This window comes from Polyodon spathula, chromosome 7 (genome assembly GCF_017654505.1).
Source record: "Polyodon spathula isolate WHYD16114869_AA chromosome 7, ASM1765450v1, whole genome shotgun sequence".
NCBI classification, from domain to species: domain Eukaryota; kingdom Metazoa; phylum Chordata; class Actinopteri; order Acipenseriformes; family Polyodontidae; genus Polyodon; species Polyodon spathula.
Window position 1 is genome coordinate 31,095,001 of NC_054540.1, and position 23,742 is coordinate 31,118,742.

Sequence of the window (23,742 nt, forward strand, 5' to 3'; positions counted from 1 at the left end):
TAAGCAGGAGGGATTCATCGCTATATTTCATTGTTAATAAAATAGCTATATCGTTGGAGGCAATGTGAAATTCAACATTAATAAAAAGGTGTGCTTTATTTATTTTAGAAATTAAGTAAATCATCTTTATAACACTTGTTGTGTAGAAATGTCCCTCACTTGTTTTAAAACCAATGTTGAAAATATAACTTCTATTTTATGTGTGTGTGTGTTCTTTCCATTTCCATTTCCATTTCCATTTCCATTTCCATCTCCATCTCCATCTCCATCTCCATCTCCATCTCCTTCTCCTTCCCTTCCCTTCCTCCTTCTTCTGCTGCTGTTGTGCACTAAGCAGTCGGCGCTGCTTTTGACAGATTGGTGCTGGTCCCACCCTTCCTAATCATAGTCCAATGAGAGTGCTGGCGGAAGTTGGTAGTATAAACATAAGACTAAGAGCAGCATGGCGGCGCCTTGCGTAGTTATGTCAGAGCTAGTTGTAAAACTGAATAAAGTGGCAGAATCCCTTAAATTGGGGGATTTCGACCAAAGCAACGTAATGATTTTGCAGAATGTAACCAAATCCTTCCGAGAGCCAAGCTGCAGGTATGCTAAATGATGCTGAATAGTATTATAAATAAGCTGCAACATTTCTGCGCACGAGAACATTACAGGGTCTACATGCACTGTAACATGCGCTCACAAATAGAATTTCAACCAACAAGTGAAACATGCATATGTCTATAACTGTGCGGTTGTTTTAATTCAGGCTAACGGCAAGTTATTTGTACATTGTTTTTTTCTCTCTGTGTGTGTGTGTGTGTGTGTGTGTGTATATATATATATATATAATGTCAAGAACACAGTGTACAATGTCATATTATGTGCGACTTTAATAAAAATAAACCTAGGTTTATTTAACTACATAATCCGGGCTTTGTGCAAAGCTGACGTGTTCTGTAGGAATGTACTGAGCGCTGCTTGTCGTATTTTGCAGCTTTTGGTGTAGCCGCTTTGGGATATGGAAGGCATCCCAAATTGTATGCATGTTACAGGGGCCTCTGATAGATTTACTTGTTTTTGGCCATCTTGGAATTCAACAGCAAGGAACAGGTACACTCCTGAAACGAGTTGTTTAATTTTAAAAGTACCTGTGTGTGTTTAAAAAAACAAACAAACATTAAATAGCAAAATGAATGACTAATGTCTGTCTTTGTTAATCGTTTTAGAAACGAGTTCCTTTTCTTTAAATAAACCATTGTTATACTTGCACAGAAACAGAGATTTTAGAACACAACAAATGTAGTATCTGAATGGTTATGTATGTTAGTTGTCTTTAGCATTCAGTTTTGCAGTAAGCATTAATGTCATATATCATGATGCACACAAAATGGGGACATTATTGTCACCTGGCTTTGCTGTTAGACCGTGGTTTAGTTACTGGAACAAGAAAACGCTTTTAAGTTCTATTAGTGTTATTTTGTATGACAGTGCCCCTTTGTGCGAAGCAAGGGTTTCAGATACATGTATTCATCATAGCAGTAACAGTTGAAAGTCGCCTTGTAAGTCGATAATATAGTTTTACAAAAATGACCCATTATATTGTACTCATTTTCAAGGACGTATTCAGTGTGTGTATGTGGTACTCACAGCAGGAAATACCATTGCCTGAAGTTAAGCCCCTCATCATGTGACAGAGTTCACAGCATAGGTTTCATTTTGGGTCAATTGCTATTATCAGGCATTAACAGCAAATTAAAAAAAAAAAAAAAAAAAAAAAAAAAAAAAGTTACATCCATAAAAAACAAACAACAACAAAATAAAATCTCTAGACTAAGTCAGGGCGACCACGACAGATACTGCAGTTCAGACACAGAGCATGCGCGCATGACGCAAGGCTCAGGTCTCGCCGTGTCGTAAATGCTGTATTGATGTCGTAAAGTCGAAGGAGGGTAATAATACAAGTGCCGTGCGTCGTAAGTTGAAACGTCGTAAGTCGAGGATCGCCTGTATATACAGTGCCTTGAAAAAGTATTTGTCCCCCATCCCTTTTTTCACATTTAAGAGTCTCAGATTCAGAATTTGAAATATATTAAACAAAGCCTTGAGCACCATGTCAAATCAAAAGAAAAATTCCAAAAGCTTTCTATAATTTACTAAAAATGAAAAAAGGAAATTATCAGATTAAAAAAGTATTCATACCCTTTGTAACTGCAAGCCTAAATTTAATCAGGTGCAATATATTACCTCAACAAGTCACACAATATGTTGTGTAAGAAATTAGTGGATCATCTGCTTTCAATTAATCTGTGAGGATAAATACTGCTCTGTCTGTATGGTCCCATAGTATGGTAGAGACTTTCAAAAGAAAGAATCAAAATGAAGACAAAAGAGCATTCTAAGCAAGTCAGGGATGTGATTATAGAGAAGCACAAATCTGGGGAAAGGAACAAAACCATTTCAAAGGCATTGAACATCCCACGGAGCACAGTGCAGTCCATCGTACAGAAGTGGGAAAAATACGAAACTACCACCACATTGCCTAGATCAGGCCTCCCTTCTAAACTTAGTTGCCGGACAAGAAGGGCACTTCTTAGGGAGCTACTGTGAGGCCAACTGTGACTCTGAATGAGCTACAGAAGTCAGTGGCTGCAATGGATGATGGTGTTCATGTACCAACAATCTCCAAGGCATTCCACAAAAAGGGCCTTTATGGGAGAGTGGCAAGGAAGAAGCCCTGGCTGAAAAAAAAAAAAAAACTATATCCTTGCCCGCAAAGAGTTCGCAAAACATCACCTAGAAGATACTGCAGTTATGTGGCAGAATGTCTTGTGGTCTGATGAGACTAAAGTGGAACTTTTTGGCCTGAACGCTAAGCAGTATGTGTGACGCAAATCAAACACTGCACACCAGCCAGGTAACACCATCCCCACCGTAAAGTGTGGGGGTGGTAGCGTCATGTTATGGGGATGCTTTTCAGCAGCAGGGACTGGCAATATTGTCAGAGTTGATGGGAGGATGAATGACGCACAATACAGAGAAATCCTGGATAAAAACTCTGCCAAAAAACTCAATCTGTGGAAGAAGTTTTTGTCTTTCAACAGGACAATGATCCAAAGCACACTGCCAGAGCAACACTGGAGTGGCTTCAAAAAAGAAAAGAAAATATATATCCTTGAGTGGCCCAGTCAGAGTCCAGACTTTAATCCCTTTGAAAATCTGTGGTAAGACCTCAAAATTGCTGTCCATCACCGTTCTCCAACTAACTTGACACAGCTTAAGCAATTTTGCAAGGAGGAATGGACAAATATTGCTCCATCACATTGTGCAGTTAATAGAGACTTATCCGAAAAGACTACTGGCTGTAATAGCAGCCAGAGGTGGTTCAACCAAGTATTGACCCAGGGGGATGAATACTTAAAAAATTATGATGTTTCAGTTTTTTAATTTTTATTATTTTATTGTTTACTGTTTTCTTTCTTTTTACTCTGTGAAGAAGAATGTGTGATTCACAAAAATTCCCAGTCTAATGCATCAAAATCCCAGGCTGTGAGACTCTTAAATGTTAAAAAATACTTTTTCAAGGCACTGTATATATTTATTTTCCCATCCCTTGCCACATGTCTGCTTTAAAGAGGTCTTTAAGTGTTATACTTAAATACTTGTTTCATGCAACTGATTTTTAGTTCCCCCGTAAAACATTACTTGCTGGGAATATGACACTATTGCTGCATGCTGTACATTTATAGTACTCTTTCTTGGTTCTGCAGGGCCAGTGCAGTGAAAGCGGTCTTTCAGACTCTTCTGCAGATCCTGTCCAGGTCACTTGATGAGATCCATGCTTTCTACAGGGAGGATAATAGGAGGTCTTTGGACACGTGTCTCCAGTTAACATCAGAATGCTTTAGATGTCAAAGGAATGCTTGTGTCCAGTGTGCCAGAAACCAGTGTCTTATGAGGTACAGTAATGCGAGACAAGCATTGTCTGCTACTTGAAATGCATTTCCCCCCAGCGATTTTACATTCAATAAAAAGATCTTGAACAAGAATATATTTATTTACAGTATGTGTTGAGTAATAAGCCACAAAAGGGTGTACATTAAAAAAATATTTATGTTGCTCACATGAAAATATAATCAGTTCATAAAAATATTTAAATTAAAAAAGTGTATAATATCAAGCATGTCTGTGACATGCATCCAGTGCCATATTTGTAAATTCCAAATTATAGATATAGAGAAATATGTCTGAAGTATGAAAAAGGTTACCTGGACCTATATTCATTATATGCACATGTGGAAATGTAAATCTGATGTACAGACAGATGGACAAATGCTTTTTTATACCCCCAGATTCTAATACTCTCACTAACCTGAGTAATGCCCATTAAATGTTTCAGCACAAGTTAATATGCTGTGCTGTAGATTTATGTAAAGACTCATTGAAACAGACAGACAAATGGGGTGCCTGCATATTGTGATACTTGTCATAACATGTGCTGTAGAATGTCCTTTTTAAGTTTCATCATAATTGCATAAGTGGTTCTCCAGATATCTAAGTGACATACAGACTGGCTCAGCCTCCATACACCCACAGATCATGATATATTACTTAACTTGAGCTTTCAGTGGGGGATAATTAAGCCTTCTCCATTGAATGTTAACAGTAACTTGGTTCTTGAAACACTGTGGAGTTGAAAAGCCATAGCCTCACGTGGAATTCAGATCCAGCTAACAGTTAGCATTCCATAGCAGCACAGATTTTTGTTGAAAGCTAATTAAGGACAGCTTGGAAAAACAGTGTCATCTCATTAAGTAGAGCAACGGAGTAACACTCAGAAGTTGAATGATTACACTATGTAACACAATTTTTGTTCCTGGGTAGTAAGTGTTATTTCCTAATTGCTTATGCCTCAAAAGTATAGAAAATGGCTATTATTCCCCACAAACTTTGCTTTTGTGACCAGGACAGTGATATTTCAAAATATCACTATTTCCAATGGGAAAACAGGCAAATATGTGTCTTTTCGTTCACATAAAGTCAGAAAAAAACAACATATGAATCCAAATTAACATGTATTTATACTAAAGTAATACAAAAATGACTACAAAAGATTTAGAAGTGAGTAGTAAAACTACTTAAAACTTAAAACAATGACACTAATATTTTTCTCCACCACTGACATGCACTTTCAACCTACAATTGTGGAAAACTCCCCTTAAATTATTTTAACGCCCTTGCAGTTTGACAGGTGATCAAATACAAAATAGACATAGATGAGTAAAGTAGATGGTAAGGGTGTAAATTAGGACATTTAGACAGTGGTAATACATTTTTGACCTGGATAGACTGTCATAATTGCAACACATACTTATTCTTTGGTTCTTTCAAACAAGTTCCATAATAGGTATTGTCCAGTAAAAAAAAAAAAAAAAAAAAAAACCTTTCCACTGCCCCGTTGTTTTATCCTCTGGCCATGTCAAGGATACATGTTTAAAACTGAGACCCATAGCCATTGTAAATTGGGTTTATTTTATTGAAATTCAATATTGACTAAACGTTTTTTAGGAGTTAAAGCCTGGTACTTTTTCTCAGTTTTACTGGAAACATTTGTTTTTCTAAAGAATTGCTCTTGCTGCAATATAAAGAACTATTGATACTAAAAACGACAGTATGAATATTTTGTGTGACTGTAAATGATGCTAACGTGTACATTTTTTAATGCTGTGTTAAAAGATCACTGTAAAGTCTTCCTGATGTATTGTTAGGGTGCTCGCCAACATTTTCACCCTGCTGTCCATATGAGTTAAAGCTATCTGAATGGGCAGCAGACCATCAGTGATTTTATAGTATAGGCAATTGTGGTGAGTGTGGGGTTATGCTATCTTCTGCTGTTCTAATTTTGTGGTTGCATGTGCACATTTGAACTGCAGTTGGATATCCCCTTCATTCCAGGGGTGATATGTTTTGGGAGACAGGGGTGTATTTTCATGAAAGTTAGCAGCGTCTATTTCAAGTCTGTATAGATTCGATGTCACAGGGAGTCCAGTCTTACGCATTTTTTGCATGCAAGACAAAGTTGACACACCGCTTTTAAAACAATAATGGATAGCATAGAGTTCAGTATCCTTTCTGGATTCATGTTACCAGTAAGGAATTATATGTTAAGAATTCTGATGTCTTGGTTCATGAGATGACTCTTAATAGATGTGTCTGGGTACTTCAGTACTGAGGAAACAGTTCCCTGTAAGGTAACATCTAGTTTGAATGCATTTAAGATTAGTATGAAATTATAAAATGAACTACATGCTATCGTGAATGGTACAAAAGAGCTATTAGCTGCATACAGTACACCAGAATTCTATTTTTTACAGAAAACCATATCGGTGTCTGAATCTATAAAGTTTCAATTTCAGTTATGTTAAACTATCGGTCATGGGTAACGAAAGCACAGTCTAACAAAACATGAGGGCATTGGCAACATCTGCCATGTCAATTAAAACATACGTTTGTGTTATGCTGCTGTCACACAGCTGATTTTTTAATTAGAATCAGATTTTATGGTATTACTTGAATTCCAAAAAAAATGACTTTATGCATAGTTGTTTGTGGTTGTTTCCCACGAAAACGAATACTGCAAAAACTACTGTAGTCTTATTTTCTTTGAAACAAAAAGAAAAGTATATTATTCTGTTGTTCAGTTCCCCCCACCACAATTAAGTGCAGACAGTCAAAGTCTCGTCAGCTCCACAAGCTTAGACCATTTGAATTATGTTGGTGAAATTTTGCCAAGGCTTTAAAAACTTCATAGATTTCAGATTTTTTCCAGCATGGAATCCAGATTTTGGTGATTTTTAATTATGTATTTTATTGCAGTGATTTTTTTCTCTAAACCAATTATGTTGAATAGAATGCTGCCAGTTAATAATATTACAGCGACAGGGAAGTAATGGTGTAAGATAAAGTATTTTATAAGTGAGAATTTTACAGAAACATTGTTGGGGATAATTGGGTCCTCTTTTCATGAACTTGTGTTTGGCATGTCAAACTTTACTTAAGAAAAAAGGATGGCATGCATCTCCTTAAATGCACTATATAGAGACAGTCACTCATGTGGTTTCGGGACAGTAACTCACTAAAAATTCTTTATGATATTGTGATGTCCTCTATTTGACGGATTAAGATAATATAACTAGGCTTGCTTCTTTTAACGTTTATTTTTCAAGGGCTCACATAATACTGTAAAAACGCCATGAAACCTGTCAATTATAGAACAGGTTTTGTCACTTTTAGTTCTGAGTAATTTTTGACTAGCTGAGCTCATGACCCGCTGTGATTGAGTGGGGTGGTGCTGGGGTTTTCCTTAGCTTAAAAATCGCCACCCCGGCTGCATTTGTTCAGCTGCTGGTCAGAAGCATGTAATACATTGAAAATGATCGTATTAATAACAGGTTGTTACACGATTGTCATGTTTCATGATGTTTAAAAAAGAACTTGTTGTCTTGAAAATGAGTAAGTTACTTTGAAAGGTAGGGCTGGGTATCAGAAGTGTCTTCACAGTACGATGCAATACGTATCACGATACCTCAAATTAAGCATGAAACATAATCACACAGTTGTCTCATTTGCTTGTGCAGGTGTTTGCAATAACACTGGTAAAGCCCCTTTTTTTTTTTTTTTTTTTTTTTTTTTTTTTTAATAAAAAATTTTTTAGTCGGCAATTGTTTTTAGTTATTTTCTCCCCAGTTTGGAATAGCCTTTTTAGTCTCAGCTCACCGCTACCACCCCCGTGCTGACTCGAGAGGGCGAACATGAACACATGCTGTCCTCCAAAATATGTGCTGTCACACTGCAGATTAACCATGCAGCCACCTCAGAGCTACAGTGTTGTCAGACAACGCAGCCCTGGGCAGCTTAAAGGCATGCCTACAGGCGCCTGGCCAGACCACAGGGGTTGCTGGTCTGTGGCGAGCTGAGGACACCCTGGCTGACCTAGCCCTCCGTCCCTCCCTCCCTAGTTCTTGAAGTGTAGGTATAAGCTAAAATAAAATAGGGTAATATAGATGTGATGTAGGATGTATAACTTTTACTTACTGGTGCTCTGTTAATTATTATTTGTCAGTGGTTTACACTGCTACTACTGGAATTTACAGTTAGCGACTTTTTAGGGAATGCTTTTGCCAACAGTTTTTCTTTGCGGTTAAACCTTAGATGAATATGTAATTATGGGCGTTCCTGCATAAATTCACAAAAGGGGGTGAAGATAGTGCAAATGAGGGTCCACAAATATTATGATGAGATGTACTAAAGCTGCAGACAGTTGCGACACTTACAACTGCATCAATTTGTTAAGAACTTTTGAAAACACGTTTTAAACAGTCGGAATTGTTGGCATTTCCCAGCCTGCTTTTTCTCGTGCATTGCCAGTTGTGCTCAATGCATATTTGAACACCCATTTACCTAATTTTCACTAAAGTCAGACTTGAAGACAAATTTCTGTGACATTTCTAGTTTTCCCAGCATGCTGGGAGCAATTGACTGGACAGATGTGCCACTAACCTGTCCAGCTCATTCTGAGCATGTGTATAGGTCCATGATCTATTGTATGTTAATTGTCTAGGCTACTAAGTAGGCCAAGTTAAAAATAATAGCAATTAAAATAAAATAAAAAACCCTAAAATCATTTAATTTCAATTTAAAATAATCTTTTATTCATTCACATTGTAACCCAATGTGTAGGGCCCATGGAATCTATTTTGTTCCGATTTCCATTTTATTTATTTCTGATTTCCATTTTTACCGTTTTAAAAAATGTAATTAGGTTTATTTAAATAAACTTTAAATAAGCTTCTACTTTTTTCCGTTTGCTTTGAGTTTGCCTTCATTGGGTTGAGTATTGTTTTATCTAATTGAAAAATAGTATTGTTAACTTTGAAATGTGTTTTTTTTTTTTTTTTTTTTGTTCAGTGTGGTGCCCTCCAAAGCAAACAGATAGGCAGGGAGCCGAGTGATTTAAAAAAATAAATAAAAAAAATAAATAAATCACAACTTTTCGTTTTGAAATTGATCAATAGCATATTTACTGCTATGTCCCTGGTTTCACTACCATAAATGTTCTCTGTGTGAACATTGGACAGTGACTGTACTGACAGCAGTCTGTGTGAGTAGTACTTTTTTGTATTTTAATACAGATGTTCAAAATATTCTACAGCGTTGTCTAATTAAGTTCTTAAAAAGGTTTCTATTTATTTTCCATGGTTGCATTTGTTGAATTATTTTCACCGATGATACGCCCCCAATTCATCAACATCATTGGGAAACTGCCCTGCCTTGAATTTTGCTGTCAATGTATAATTTCTCAGTTTTTTAGAATCTTTCGCTGGCCCAGTTAAAGGTCGCTTTGACATGTTGGAAGCTATAAAGTTATAACTTATAGACAGTGTTTAATTTGTGCTGGGGCTCAGCCCCACAACCTCTTGGTGTGCATCCATAGCCCCAGTACCTCTAGTTAAAAATCTCATAAAATGCTTTATTTTTAAATTCTCCACACAGTTGTATAAAGCCTGCAAGTTCTTGCGGGCGCTAAAGAGAGGCAGTCCGCTGCCATGTTTGTAGTCTACTTTTAAATGACTTTACGATTTCAGCATGAGTGCCTTTTTAAGTAAGGTGACACTGGCTGCAACTCTGTTGTTGTTATTTTTTTTTATACACAACAGTAACAATCTTTATTTTTATATAGTGCCTTTCATAGTGGACCACCATCACAAAGCGCTTTCCAAGATACGAGACTAGGGTGTGTGAACTATGCATCAGCTGCAGAGTCACTTACAACAACATCTCCCCTGAAAGACAGAGCACAAGGAGGTTAAGTGACATGCTCAGGGTCACACAGTGAGTCAGTGAGTGAGCCAGGATTTGAACCGGCGACCTGCTGGTAACAAGCCTGTTTGTTTAAGCAGTGGACCACACAGCCTCTTACACAAATAAGCTTACTTGATTTGAAAAACGTCATGAATGATACAAGCAGATTCTTAAACTACTTGGTTTGATTTAAATGAGTAGTACACAACAAAATATGCCAGAGTTGTTCTGAAAGCTCCTTAGTCTTCATGGTAGTGTCTTTGCTTTATATGCACTACCCAACTGTGGGACCTTACAGAGACAGGTGTATTTAATCTGAAATCATGTGAACCACTTTTATTGCACACAGATAGACTCCATTGGTTGCACCTTAGCTTATTTAGGAGTGTAATAGCAAAGAGGGTGAATACTTATCTAATGAAGACTTTTCAGGTTTTTATTTTTTATTGAATTGTTCCCCCCCCCCCCCACCCACATTTTTTCACTCATTGAAAGTGTTGAGTAGGTTGTGTAAATCAAAGGATTGTAACACAACAAACTGAAAACATCTAAGGCGGGTGAATACTTCCTATAGGCACTGTATATGCAGTTGACCATTTAGCAACAAATTAATCACTTAATTTATTCGGGAGATGGGCACCTTCTGCACAGATTTTTAATGTGGATTCCACATCCACGCTGCCTCTAATAAAACAATAACAAAACAACGCAGCTATGCCATTAATACAGTTTTTAATAAATCACAAATAATCAATAACATGGCCTTCACCGTCATATTTACACAATTAATAATAATAATAATAATAATAAAAACAACAAAATATATACAAGCAGAGCTCTCTCCTGCTGCCCTGCTACAGGCACCCTCTGCTACAGCAAACCACAACTCAGCACCTGTTAATTATTTGAACAATGTCTCGCGACTCTGTCAATGTATGCTAGAGATTTCGCAAAGACGACGCAACAAATATTTAAATTAGTGCATTGTGGCTCTTTTCATTAACATATTTTCCTTTAGTACATATGATGAAATGTATACTTTGCGAATTGTCGCATCGAAAGTGCAAATTGCGGTATTTTGTGCTGCGACTAGCCCATCTTAATACATCTACCCCTAAATATTTACATAAAACTCGAAAGTGTTAGGTCACCATGACAACTGCTGAAACTGGGGTTACTGTATTCTGCTGGTGTTAATACAGCACTTATATAGTTTGTTACCAGTACTGTTTCCTAGGAAATACACAATATTTTGATTAAAATTCAGTTTTATTTTGACTCCGACATTGTAATAAGCAGCCCTACACTGTATCTTAGGATACAGCATACGTTTCAAATGCGGTTCACAAACACATTATCACTTGATTATGTTGCCCAATCAAAGTCTGATTATTGCTACAATTGCTGGGCATAGTAACTACTAGCCTGATTAAAAACTAAACTGAATTACAAGAAAATATAATATTTTTAGTGGATGAGGAATGGGGAGAAAAAGTCAATCAGTTTATGAATATTCAAAAGAAAACTAATGCTTCAAGGTATGCAAATAGCAAAAATAGCAGAAGTGGGTCAGATGAGGCAGAGGATTCATTGAATTGCAAATACTGCTGCACTGAGGTACATGTTTGCGCTGACAATAAAAGAACATACTGAAAAATAAGCGACACATTAACTAAAACAAGAAAGTGAACTGAGAGACAAGCACTCAGTTTGTGCGGCTTTTACAGCTTTTTTTGTGTTAGTGAGTTTGTCAAAGTGCTGTTATTGCTGGACAGCCATGGTTTATTGCAGAGAGGTATGTATTGGTGACTTTGTGCGACAGTACTGTCTATCAGCTAAAACGCTGCCTAACGTCGACAGTCTTAATCGTAAATATTTGACAGAAAATGGTGATGCTTTAGTTGGTAAACTTATGGAACACATTGATGGAAATGTCTAGTGTGATTTTTGTTTTTGTTGCTTCTCCTGATGGCTTGCACCATCCAGTTCTGTAAACTTTCTTTTTTTTTTATGATTTCAAGTTGAATAAACTTGGCTTGATTTATGCCTTCTGTAGATACCGTTTCCGTCAGCACAGCTTACTTGGGAAAATGTGTGTTCTGTTATGTTAATTAGAAACCAGAACTGCTACGCATCATATTCCCCATGTGAAGTGTGTATACTGAGATTTTTTCCACTCGATTTTTACCGATGTTTCAATTAATGTTTTAGCGATTTTATCCCTATTTTAATATATGTAAATTAAACTCCCCAATTTTATTTTTTTTGTATGCAATGCATAGTAAGTCTTGTGGCAGGACAAACAAGCTTCACCAAAATGGAAACAAAAAGATTAATATTGAATCAATAACGGACTTGAAGGGCGAACTACAAATATCAGTCCAAAGGGAAAGTAAGTGAGAAGCATGTCATTGTAATGAGCAGTGTTGTATGATGAACTGCCATTACGGACTCTGATCCCTGTCAATGAGATGAGGTTAAACCACCTATGGCTCCTTCGCACAGTGGTTAAAACAATGTCTTGCGGTTGAGTGGTGCCCGGTTTGCACCAGGCCTCTGCCCCATTTCACTATGCAGTTTCTTAACCCAATTGTCATACTACTGACTACTGTACTTCATCAGTGTTTCTCATCGTGACTACTACTTTTTGCTTAACAGGGATTTAGGATTCATTGATGTAACAACCAGAATACTCCAGTTGCTTCCCAGACTTCAGCTGGTGCAGACAGACAGCGCATTAGAAGGTAAGTTAGTTAATTTAACGGAATGCATGCCTTTGAGATCATCAGATGATTGCCAGAGGATTTGCCATAAAGCTGGTTTACTGTAACTGCCCTACTTTAATCTGGTGGTAACTATTTTTAAATCTGTGTGTGTGTGTGTGGCACTGTAATTTTAGAATAGGTTCAGTTTGTACTTCAATTTGTAATGGATAAAAAAAAAAAAAAAGAATAAAGAAAAATACAGAAGTGGTGCGTTGTTTTCGCTGGCAGGAATTACTCAGCTCTGTGGTCTTTCAAAAATTAGTTTTATTTTAAGGATGGACCCCAGAACGAGACTCAGAAGAGGCTTGCAGTTAAATGCCAGTGCCATGTTAAAGGGGCATGATGAAATACAGTAATAAAGTATGGGGTTATTAAAGCCAGATATTAAAAACAACTCTCATGTAAAAAAGATCTATCATGTGACACCAGATGTACTGGGTTTGAATGTGGTAATCCACAATCCAGATGCCAACATAAGTGCCTTTTGATGTGCCATCTGATTCACCAGACGTTGTTTGTGCTTAGTAACAAGCTGGAGTATCTGAAGTAATCACAGGGTCGGAATGCGTGACATAATGACATGACTGTCTTTCACATTGTGCTTTTTATTATATTGGTATCTATAAAGTTTGTCTTTTCTTTTTTTGGGTTTGTCAGGAAAAATATTTCCATAGAAGTCTGTACATTGGGGACAGTTGTTCATTTCCTTGGGCATTTTGATTTCCTCTTGGTTAAACATGCTCTTTTGAGTGATTATTATAGGGTATAGGTATTGTTTTAATTCATTTTCATGCCTTCTCCTGTTCATCTTCTCAGAACACATCTAGTTCTTCTAATTCTCTCATAACCCTTACTGTAGATGTTGGCCTAAGAATACATTTACACAACACTGTTCTTCGGTACTGGTGGGGTTTTAATTCACTTTTGATATGTATGGTGTAGACTGGAGTACTTACAGTAAAAGAGCTGGATAAAAAATGACAAACACCTGCCACAACAATGTTAGTAGGGAGTTTGTCCACCATTGGCAATCAGGATGCCACTGGTTTAAATTGTTCAGGGTGGAAATATGCAATGAAGACTGTAGTCCAGTATATACAGTCCTCGATGTTCATACACTCGCTGTGAAATATCAAATTGGCATAGTCTTTGATGTGAGAACACCAGCTAACCTAGTACCTAGTTTTATCAGCCCTGCATTAAAGTCTTGCTGATCTGCTGTCTTGCCCATCCATGAGTAAAACTGACTAATCAGGGGTGTCTTGCATAACAACTTAACCTTTTCTCAACGGCAGGGGGTTCAAACGCACCCCAGGGTGTTTAAAAAACATATCTCATAATCTCATATCCTAGTCTATGCTTACATGTGATTAAATCTGCCACATTGATTTTTGTAATTTGCAGTTGAATTCCTTCATGCAGATGGTACAACTGGTTGCCCTCCCACTATCATACCCACTCCACTGGCAGTTTATGAATATCGCATACATAAGTAGGAAGAAAATAAATACCTCCATTAAAATAGACCTGTGGTTTAGCAATTTAAAAAAGCCAATATGTTTAGCCTCAATTGAGTTTCAGCTTTTATTCCAGACTTTAGATTAGTATGTGTATGTTATCAGTATGTGTGAGAATTAGTTTTTAAAAAAAAATACAGGCAGTAAAATTACTGAATGTGAGTTTAAAAAAAAAAAAAAACATGGATTATTATTTTATAAATATTTTATTATTTAACTGACAGGGTCGTCTTATGCACCAGAAGTGACATTTGGTACACCTAATTGTATGCTGGTGGACCCAAAGGTTATAAATAGGGAGGTGACCACACACTGTGCTGTACGTTATATTCAGTTCACGTAAAATGTTGCTGAGCCCATAGCAACCAAGCTAGATGTCAAGGCCAGGGTTAGAGCTAAGGTTTAGCTGTTTTGGAAAAATTCTAGAAAAAAAATGCATGTAATTTTCAATGTAAACACACATATTTCAATGTAAACACACATATTTAGAGTTTGCAACTGGGCTTTCCCACATGGCAGGGGCCCTAATTTTTAATCAGAACCGCGCATGAGATCTTGATTTCAACATGCTGACATGAGCCCCCCCCACCCCCCAGTCTAACAGCATTTCAGCAAGCTGGGGGGGAGAAAGCCTGTGTGAGCATTGTTGTGGGTTGTATCTTAGACACATCACTATTTTAAAACAAACATTTATTTCTTTATTTATTGGAAAAATGTAAAATATGCCTTGTTTTGAGTGATTTTTTTGTCGAATAAAATTATAACATAATTTATAAGTTTTAAATGGATGGGAGAAGTACAAACCTGTGCGACATTTGGGGGACAAAAAAAAATAAATGTAATTATTGTAAATATCTCTCGTGTGTACTGTATCACACAGATTTACTAGCGTTTTTAAATACAGCGTCAACACAGTTATACGACAATTTTACTGCCCAAATAAAAAAAAATTAAAACAGTACTATACCCTCTTTGCAGTAGTTTACATCAAAGAAGTTATAGACTAATTGGGGGATACAAAATTACAGTATGCCGTTTGTGAAGCCATGCTAGGGGGCCAAATTATGAAACCCTAAATACATTCATTATTTAAAGATATTATCATTATTGGATATATATATATATATATATATATATATATATATATATATATATATATATATATATATATATATATATATACAGTGGCTCTCAAAAGTATTCACCCTTGGACTTTTCCACATTTTATTGTGTTACAACATGGAATCAAAATGGATTTAATTAGGAATATTTGCCACTGATCAACAGTGTCAAAGTGAAAAATAAAATCTACAAGTTGTTCTAAATTAATTACAAATATTAAACAGAAAATAATTGATTGCATAAGTATTCACCTCCTTTGCTATGACACACCTAAATAAGCTCTGGTGCAACCAGTTGTCTTTAGAAGTTACATAATTAGTGGAATGGAGACCACCTGTGTGCAATTAAGGTGTTTTACATGATTTCAGGTTAAGTACACCTGTGTCTGGGAGGTCTCACAGTTGGTTAGTACATTTCCTAACAAAAACTACATCATGAAGACGAATGAACATCGTAAAGCAAATCCGGTATAAGGTTTTTCAAAAGCACAAGTCAGAGGTAGGATATAAGAACATTTCCAAGGCATTGAATATTCCCCGGAGCACAGTAAAGACCATTATTAAGAAATGGAGAGAATATGGCACAACTGTGAATCTGTCTAGAACAGGTCGTCCTCAAAAACGGAGTATCCAGGCGAGACGGGCACAAGTCTGGGAGGCCACCAAGAGGCCTATGGCACCTCTAAAGGAGTTACAGTCTTCCACGGATGAGCTGGGAAACACTGTACATATGGCAACAATAGCCCGGGTGCTTCACAAAACTGGCCTTTGTGGCAAAAAGAAAGCCATTGTTGAAAAAAAAAACTCACATCAAATCTCAGCTAGAGTTTGCCAGAAGGCATGTGGGAGACTCTAAGACCAAGTGGAAGAAGATTCTATGGTCTGTTGAGACCAAAATAGAGCTTTTTGGTCTCAACGCTAAGCACTATATTTGGCGCAAGCCTAACGCCACACATCATCCTGAGAACACCATCCCTACCGTGAAGCACAGAGGTGGCAGCATCATGCTATGCGGACGCTTCTCGCGTCAGGGCCTGGAAAGCTTGTGAAGATAGAGGGCAAAATGGATGCAACAAAGTACAGAGAAATCCTGTAGGAAAACCTGCTGAAGTCTGCAAGAGACCTGGGACTTGGGAGAAGATTCATATTCCAGCAGGGCAATGACCACAAACATACAGGTCAATGTCCTCGAGTGGCCCAGTCAAAGCCCGGACCTCAATCCAGTTGAGAATATGTGGAGAGAGTTGAAAATTGCTGTTTACCAAAGGTCCCCATCCAACTTATTGGAGGTTGAGCAATTTTGCAAAGAATGGGCCAAAATTGCAGTGTCCAGATGTGCAAAGCTGGTAGAGACTTATCCAAATAGACTCATGGCTGTAATTGCTGCCAAAGGTGCCTCTACCAAATATTGACTGAAGGGGGTGAATACTTATGCAATCAATTATTTGGAAAAGTCCAAGTGGGGGGGGGGGGGGGGGATTGGGGATGATACAAAACTCTTTGAGAGCCATATATATATATATATATATATATATATATATATATATATATATATATATATATATATATATATATATATATATATATATGTATATTTATATAACATTAATCAAAGTTATCGATCACTCATTCCAAATTAATTGGAGTGTCCCGTTCTGTATTTAACACGGCTAATCCAGAAAGTCTTTCCTGTCCAATTTCTGCTTTGCATGTAGTTTTTTAGTTGACGAAGACAGGAAAAGTTTTGTTCACATTCTGCGCTACTCATGGGAATTGTGAGGAAGAGTCAAAAGAGGTTGTCCATGTTACCCAAGCTGTTTCAAAGGTCTTGTTCCTTAAAACATGCCAGTCGGTGTTCAAAGTTATCTGTGGAACGTTCTTTCTTTTCGAGCATTTTAGTGAATACAGACTACTCTGCTGTCAATTCCTCCTTACAAGTGCTGTAGTTTTTGCAAATGAAATCCAAATGAGACTCCTTGATGCTTTTAGCACTCGTTGTCAGGATGTTGTTAAGCGCATTCAGGGTCTCTGTGACGTTGTCTGTAAACCTGTCTTTAATTTCATCAGCAGTTTTATCCAGTTCTGCAAACAAAACTTGTCTTCAGTAAAAATCATGAACTTGTTATGTTTTATTTACAGGATGTCCACCAGTCTTTGCACGGATATATCTTTGCCTTGGCAGCTGCGGGCCTTGATAGCTGTTCTTAGTGCTTTTGTCACTTACGTGGTTCCACAACTGCAAGAAGAAATGCTCAGTTCTCATGGACACAATTGTTTCCATCGTAGCTAAAGTCATATCCTTAACAGATTCAGAGACTGCAAAGCTTTTGAAAGTGCATTGCACTGTGTTAGAACTCTCTGCATAAGGAGACATGAGAACAAAAGTGAAAGTTGGTAATTGATGCCGTTATATCATTCGCTTAACTACCCAGTTGCGCATCATTTTCAGAAATTTCGGCCAAAGCAGCAACAACTTGCTCAGAATTATCGAGTAGGCTTTTCAGTACTTCAGAACGACAGCTATATCTTGTATCACTGAGGGATTTTAAAGTTGTAGCCTGTCCATAAATTTTACGCTTCTGTAAAGCTTCAAAGATGGCATGGCATGTAGCTGACCCCACAATAAAGTTGTGTAGCGAAGACACATTGCTCATCATATGCCAAATTTCTGGGATGCTGCTACATACGCCCACAATGCAGAGATTGAGAATATGCGCGTAACAGTGCATGTACATTGCTAACGTGTTACCTTTTTACAATTCGAGAGGCAAACTCCACTGTAAGCCCTCCTCATATTTGCTGCACCATCATAATACTGGGCTCTTTGCTTGTCTGTCAAGATCGAGAATTTTCAGGAGCAGCAGCAATGAATCGCCATCTGTCTTTGTAGTTCGGTAGAAGCCGACAAAGGATTCCTGCATTTCAAACTCGCTGCAAATTTATCTGAGGACAACTGCAGCCTGTTCATGTCTACTTATAGCCTGTGTTTTGTCATCGATTAAAGCGAATATGCCTGCATTCCGTACATGTTGTGCTGTTTTTCAGTTATTATTTGGTCTTTCATTATTGAAATCAGCTTATTCTGATGCCCTGAACGTAACTGAAGGATTTCTCCTGCTTTTGAAAAAAGCCATCAGTAATAGGGTTGTCATTTGCTCTCCGTTCCATTAACTCTAAAAAGTTCCCATGATTAGAAGACCCCACACTCTCTTCATGGCAACGCAGTGCAATACTGGCTCGTCCACAGCAAATTAAACTTTGACACACAGCTTTTTCTCAAGTTGCTTGCAGTATTCCAAATTTATTTTAGAAACAATGCTGCCGATCTTTGGGAATCTTTATAAGCAGATAGCTTCACTGCTGCAGAAACATGAGCAGTGGTTTTTTGGTGATCGTTAAATCTGTCCGTTGCCTTTTTCTAGTTTGAAAGTCCTCTCTTCTGAAAGGTTTCCTCTGTGCACCCAATTCTACCAAATCCGCGACAAGGAAAACAAAATGCTTCATCTGATGCTGGACTCTATTCAAGCCAAGGATAGGCTATATACCAGTCTTCAAAATTTCCTCCCTGTACTCCGGAAATGAAGTATCTGGTTTGTACGGTCCATTTTCAATGAATCTTAAACAATCTCCGAACTCTGTGCCCATGTCCTGCTGCTCTGAGACGGGAGCTTCATTTTCTTCTGTGAGTGACACAGCAGGTGATGGTTTTTCACTTTAAACACTGGTATCGGTATTGGTAATTTTATTACATTTTGTGAAATACGAATCTAATGTGTAAGTGCGTTTTAGCCATTCTTAAATAACCAATGCATTATTAAACTGTCGAACGAAAAGAGAGTACAACAGCCATACAATAAAAGATGGCACAATAGAAACATACCATGTTTTTCTATTGCGCCATCTTGTGGTAAATCTAAATAATTGCACACAGAACATTCACTGGCAAACCCCCCCAGTACAATAGAGACCACTTACTTTAAGCTTTCAAGCAGTGTCTTTACAGCTGCTGTACTGTTGTTTTTTTTATGATTCTCTTAATAAAGTTACATTACAGATGGTGTCCAATAGAAATCAACACCATTTTACTGCCACAATGTTATAAACTCTGGACATACAAATGAAACAGATTTTTTTACAGTTATTTATTTATTTTTTCATGTTTTCAGAACATTTGATCTGATAACAAATATGTTCCAGGGCATTTTTGTAGTTGTTTTTTGCCCTTCCGTTTATAGTTATTGCTGAATTCAAAGATGCAAATGTAGCTGACTACTGTTTTAACCTGAGAAAGAACCTGTTGTTTTTTACATTCTGCATAACAAAGTTAAAATATGTACAATCTGTATAAAAGTCACTACACATTTCTAGCAAGTTTGGTAATGTTGAGTGAGGCATTTCAGAACGTGCTTGCCTTTTTTTTTCTGATTAGATTCTGACTCACTCTAAAGCAGCACAATGCTTTTTTGACCCAGATGGCCTCCATAGAGATCACTATGCTCGCACTTAATGTGGTTTGTTTATTTTTTGCTGTCTAAAACTTTTAAATAGAGGCTCGAGCTGCTGTGTTGATCCCGTTTGTGTTTGTTTGTTTATTTATTTTTATATCTATTAAATCTCACATCACACAGGGCTTTTTATTTGCCATTTTTTAAACTGTCGCGCAACTTCTGGTGAGGTGGTAAATAAGTGCAAGGTATTGTTGTCTTTTCTAGCGAATACGAACATCTGATTTTTATATCTGAAATACATGTCAAAAAATGTGGGACGAGCTGCTGTTTTCACATCTCGCAGCTGCAGAGCTCTGAAACGGAGAACAATCTGATTCGATGTTTCTAGTTGAATGCAAAGCCTTGGTTACTGTATAAGTCCTTTACAGTGATTCTAATTTATCCGGGTATGTCCCAAACTGTTCCACCAAAGAATCCCCAAAAACTCAAAATAAGCAATGCTATTATTGTTTTGTGGTTTGGCTGATCTTGAGCATGTTCAAGTTCTCCCTGCATTTAAATTCACAGTGGTTATGGTAGTTCAGATGCACATTAGATACACACACAGCATACACTTTTCTTTACCTAACCTCTGTTTGGTTAGAATTTGACTAACCACATACTGGGGTCAAAATGTTTTCAGATCTAAACCAGATTCATCATTTGTTTTTGTTTCTGATGCCGTCTTAAATAAGAAGAGTAAGTCTGTGGGAGCATTGGAGCTACAAGAAAAGACAACAATGACGTTTTGGGCAGATTTGAAGTGGAATATACAATAACAGTACCTTAAATAGACTTTGGAGATTGTTTTACTGTAGTTCATATTGTGGGAATACAGTGCTCCCTCACTGTAACACAGGTCTCGGGGGGACACAATATGAGCGTTATAACTGAAGAGTTCTATAAATGGGGGAGAGTGAGGGGTGCTCCACGGGACACATAACACACGTCTGACTAAAATACAAAAATAAATAACTCCCTCTGTAATTCACATATAGTGAAGCAAAAATGTAACTTTCCGTGAATTAACCATAAAGCACCATGTAATCAATGCTACATTTTTTACAAAAAAAGGTAACATTCCCACTCGTGGATCATTTTAATTATCATTTTTTTAAACTATAAATTACCTGGCTAAACGGCTGTCGGGAATTCAGTTTGAAGCAACAGACAAGCAAACCAAGTGCGAGGAGGAGATCAGGTCAGGAAAGGGGAAGAGGGAACGGGCTCGCCCTAGGTTTGGTTGCCGGAGCGGGGCTGAAGTGTCTTGTCTCCCGAAGAAAGCTGCAGCTCCACTCGCAGCAAAAAAGTAAATACGTTAGGAAAGATAACCACATAATAGGCCTAATATTTATTTAGTTATAAAATTAATGCTGAATAAGATGTCTGTTTTATAAAGTGCCAGTGCAGCTTTTCTTCAGTTCAGATACTGTATCAAAAGAGAGACAGAAACAGAGACAGAATGAAAAGTTGTTTATAGTTTGAACAACACCGGTACTGTATTTACTGTAGAAAATCCAGTTTTGGTTGACATGCAGTATAAAAGATTCCAGTTCTTTATTTGCTATTTTGGAACTAGTTATTTGGATTTTAGTTGACATGTAGTTTCAGTTTAGGTAGAGAAATTCCCCTTATAAAAGTTTACCACAGTATTTTTGCTTGGCATTTTTGCAGTTACCCTGTGCTTTTCCCATGGTTATACTATGCATTATTATAGTCTCCTCTGGTTTGCCATCTTTATTAGTGTGCTTTACCATACCTCGCTATTCTTTATAATGCTTAACTATACTTTACCATGCTTTCACTATGTTGTATTACACTTTGCTATGCTTTTACTATGGAAAACTTTTATCAGGGGTTCGTTTCATCAACGTTGTGTGACTGTGAGGTGCCTGCGACCTGCTTGCTAGAGCGCACAGGACTGCGATGCAAGTGTTTCAGGAAGCAGCTTGCAGCGTGGTTGCACGTGACTGCTTTCCCTGCGATCTGCAAACTGTCGTAAAGCAGTTTTTTAAAAAGTGTGATTTGGCTAGAAAGTCAGTGTGAGGCTTACAAACATGGTCGACGTAACAAGGAAGAGCAACTGTTCGAAGGAGGAGTTTTAATTCAAATGGTGAGACAAAACAAACAAACCTTATTTGGTAAAGTTACTACCAATTTAACCAACGAAGACAAGAAAAGGTTGTGGCAAAGGTCCAAAAACAAAATAATGTTATGTTCATTATGTTAGTGAACACAGTTTTATTTATATAACACACTGCTTTATCTTTTAATATGTTAGTTCATTGTTTTATTATTTGTTTACTTAGGCCTACATGGTTAAAAATAATCATTTGAATAATGGAAAAAAAAACAGGCACAAAAATCTATGTTTTACTGTAGCAAGATAACCAAGTAAAATCATGCTCAGTGGGTGAAATAAAATACAATTTTTCACCACTGGCAAATCTTTCAGCTATGCTGGAGTTCGACCAGATGAAGCTATCGTGTGTTCATCTTGGCATCCGAGATTACTTGAACCTTTAAAGAATGAAATCCTTTCCTGCAGACGTACAAGTGTTCATCTTCAGCAGGCCATTGGATAGGTATTTAACTGCCATCAACTGCCCCCAGTACTTTCGGCAAGCCACATAAGTCATAAAGGTCATTATAAAAAGTCATTAATAAGTCACCTCTGTCCTTTCACCTGCTGTTAAGCACCTTGATACGGTAGCTTTACTTATACCATGACAACTCCCCACTATCTCTAAACTGCCACTGGCATAAAACCATAAGACGTAGAAAGTGACATACCGTATTGTGCAAAAGTTTTAGGCAGTTTGTTCGCCGAAGGGCTGGAGAGCGGTACACAAATGAGTGTCTGCAGGCAACAGTGAAGCATGGTGGAGGTTCCTTGCAAGTTTGGGGCTGCATTTCTGCAAATGGAGTTGGGGATGTGGTCAGAATTAATGGTCTCCTCAATGCTGAGAAGTACAGGCAGATACTTATCCATCATGCAGTACCATCAGGGAGACATCTGAGTGGCACCAAATTTATTCTGCAGCATGACAACGACCCCAAACATACAGCAAAAGTCATTAAGAACTATCTTCAAAGTAAACAAGGAGTCCTGGAAGTGATGGTAATGCCCCCACAGAGCCCTGATCTCAACATCATTGAGTCTGTCTGGGATTACATGAAGAGAGAGAAGCAACTGAGGCTGCCTAAATCCACAGAAGAACTGTGATTAGTTCTCCAAGATGTTTGGGCCTGCCTACCTGCCGAGTTCCTTCAAAAACTGTGTGCAAGTGTACCTAGAAGAATTGATGCTGTTTTGAAGGCAAAGGGTGGTCACACCAAATATGGATTTGATGTAGATTTTTCTTCTGTTCACTCACTTTGCATTTTGTTATTGATAAATATAATCTATTAACATGTCTATTTTTGAAAGCATTCTTACTTTACAGCATTTTTTCACACCTGCCTAAAATTTTGCACAGTATTGTACTTTGTCTGGTTTCGTGTCTTTTTTTCCAGCAAATTGCGTAGATTTGTAATTTCCAATCTAGTCGTCCTATACTTCCCTATTAATTTGGCATTATTTTATAGATCAAGGGGGTTCGATCGATCCCTAAACACCCTCTCCCTTTTAATTTCCCTACCGTAAAGTAAAATCAAAGCCATTGCAAATGTGTTCTCTTTTTCTCTGTGCTAACTCTGGTTTTGCGATGAAAAAAGGCACTGGCGGTTGCTTCCAAGCACTCGCAGATTTCATTAGAAAACCTGCAAGATCGCAGCCCCTGAAATATCTGCAATGCCTTTGTGAAATCCGAAATTTCACTTGCGACCTCACTGCGAGAGAGTGATTCCTCGCAGATCGCTTTCATGAAACGAGCCCGTACATGTTGTGGTACAAACCATAATATTTTTGTTCTTGGTGCAATGGGCACTGGGTAAAATGATAAATGGTTGTAGGCTGTAGACAAATTCATAAATATTATTATTATTATTACTACTACTTCAGGATTAAAGA

General features: G+C 37.5%; 1 protein-coding gene across 6 annotated transcripts in view; it reads left to right on the plus strand.

Moving 5' to 3' along the window:
• Window positions 1-441: 441 nt before the first annotated feature.
• Window positions 442-23,742, plus strand: part of atxn10 (ataxin 10) — an 88,488-nt gene continuing 65,187 nt past the window's right edge. For all 6 annotated transcript variants that reach the window (XR_005950617.1, XM_041255279.1, XM_041255276.1 and 3 more), the window contains exons 1-3: window positions 442-585; window positions 3,750-3,938; window positions 12,499-12,584. Coding sequence is in view for 5 of the 6 variants with exons in the window: in XM_041255279.1 (XP_041111213.1) it covers window positions 443-585; window positions 3,750-3,938; window positions 12,499-12,584 (418 nt within the window). In the remaining variant the exon portion in view is untranslated. The remainder of the gene's footprint in view (window positions 586-3,749; window positions 3,939-12,498; window positions 12,585-23,742) is intronic.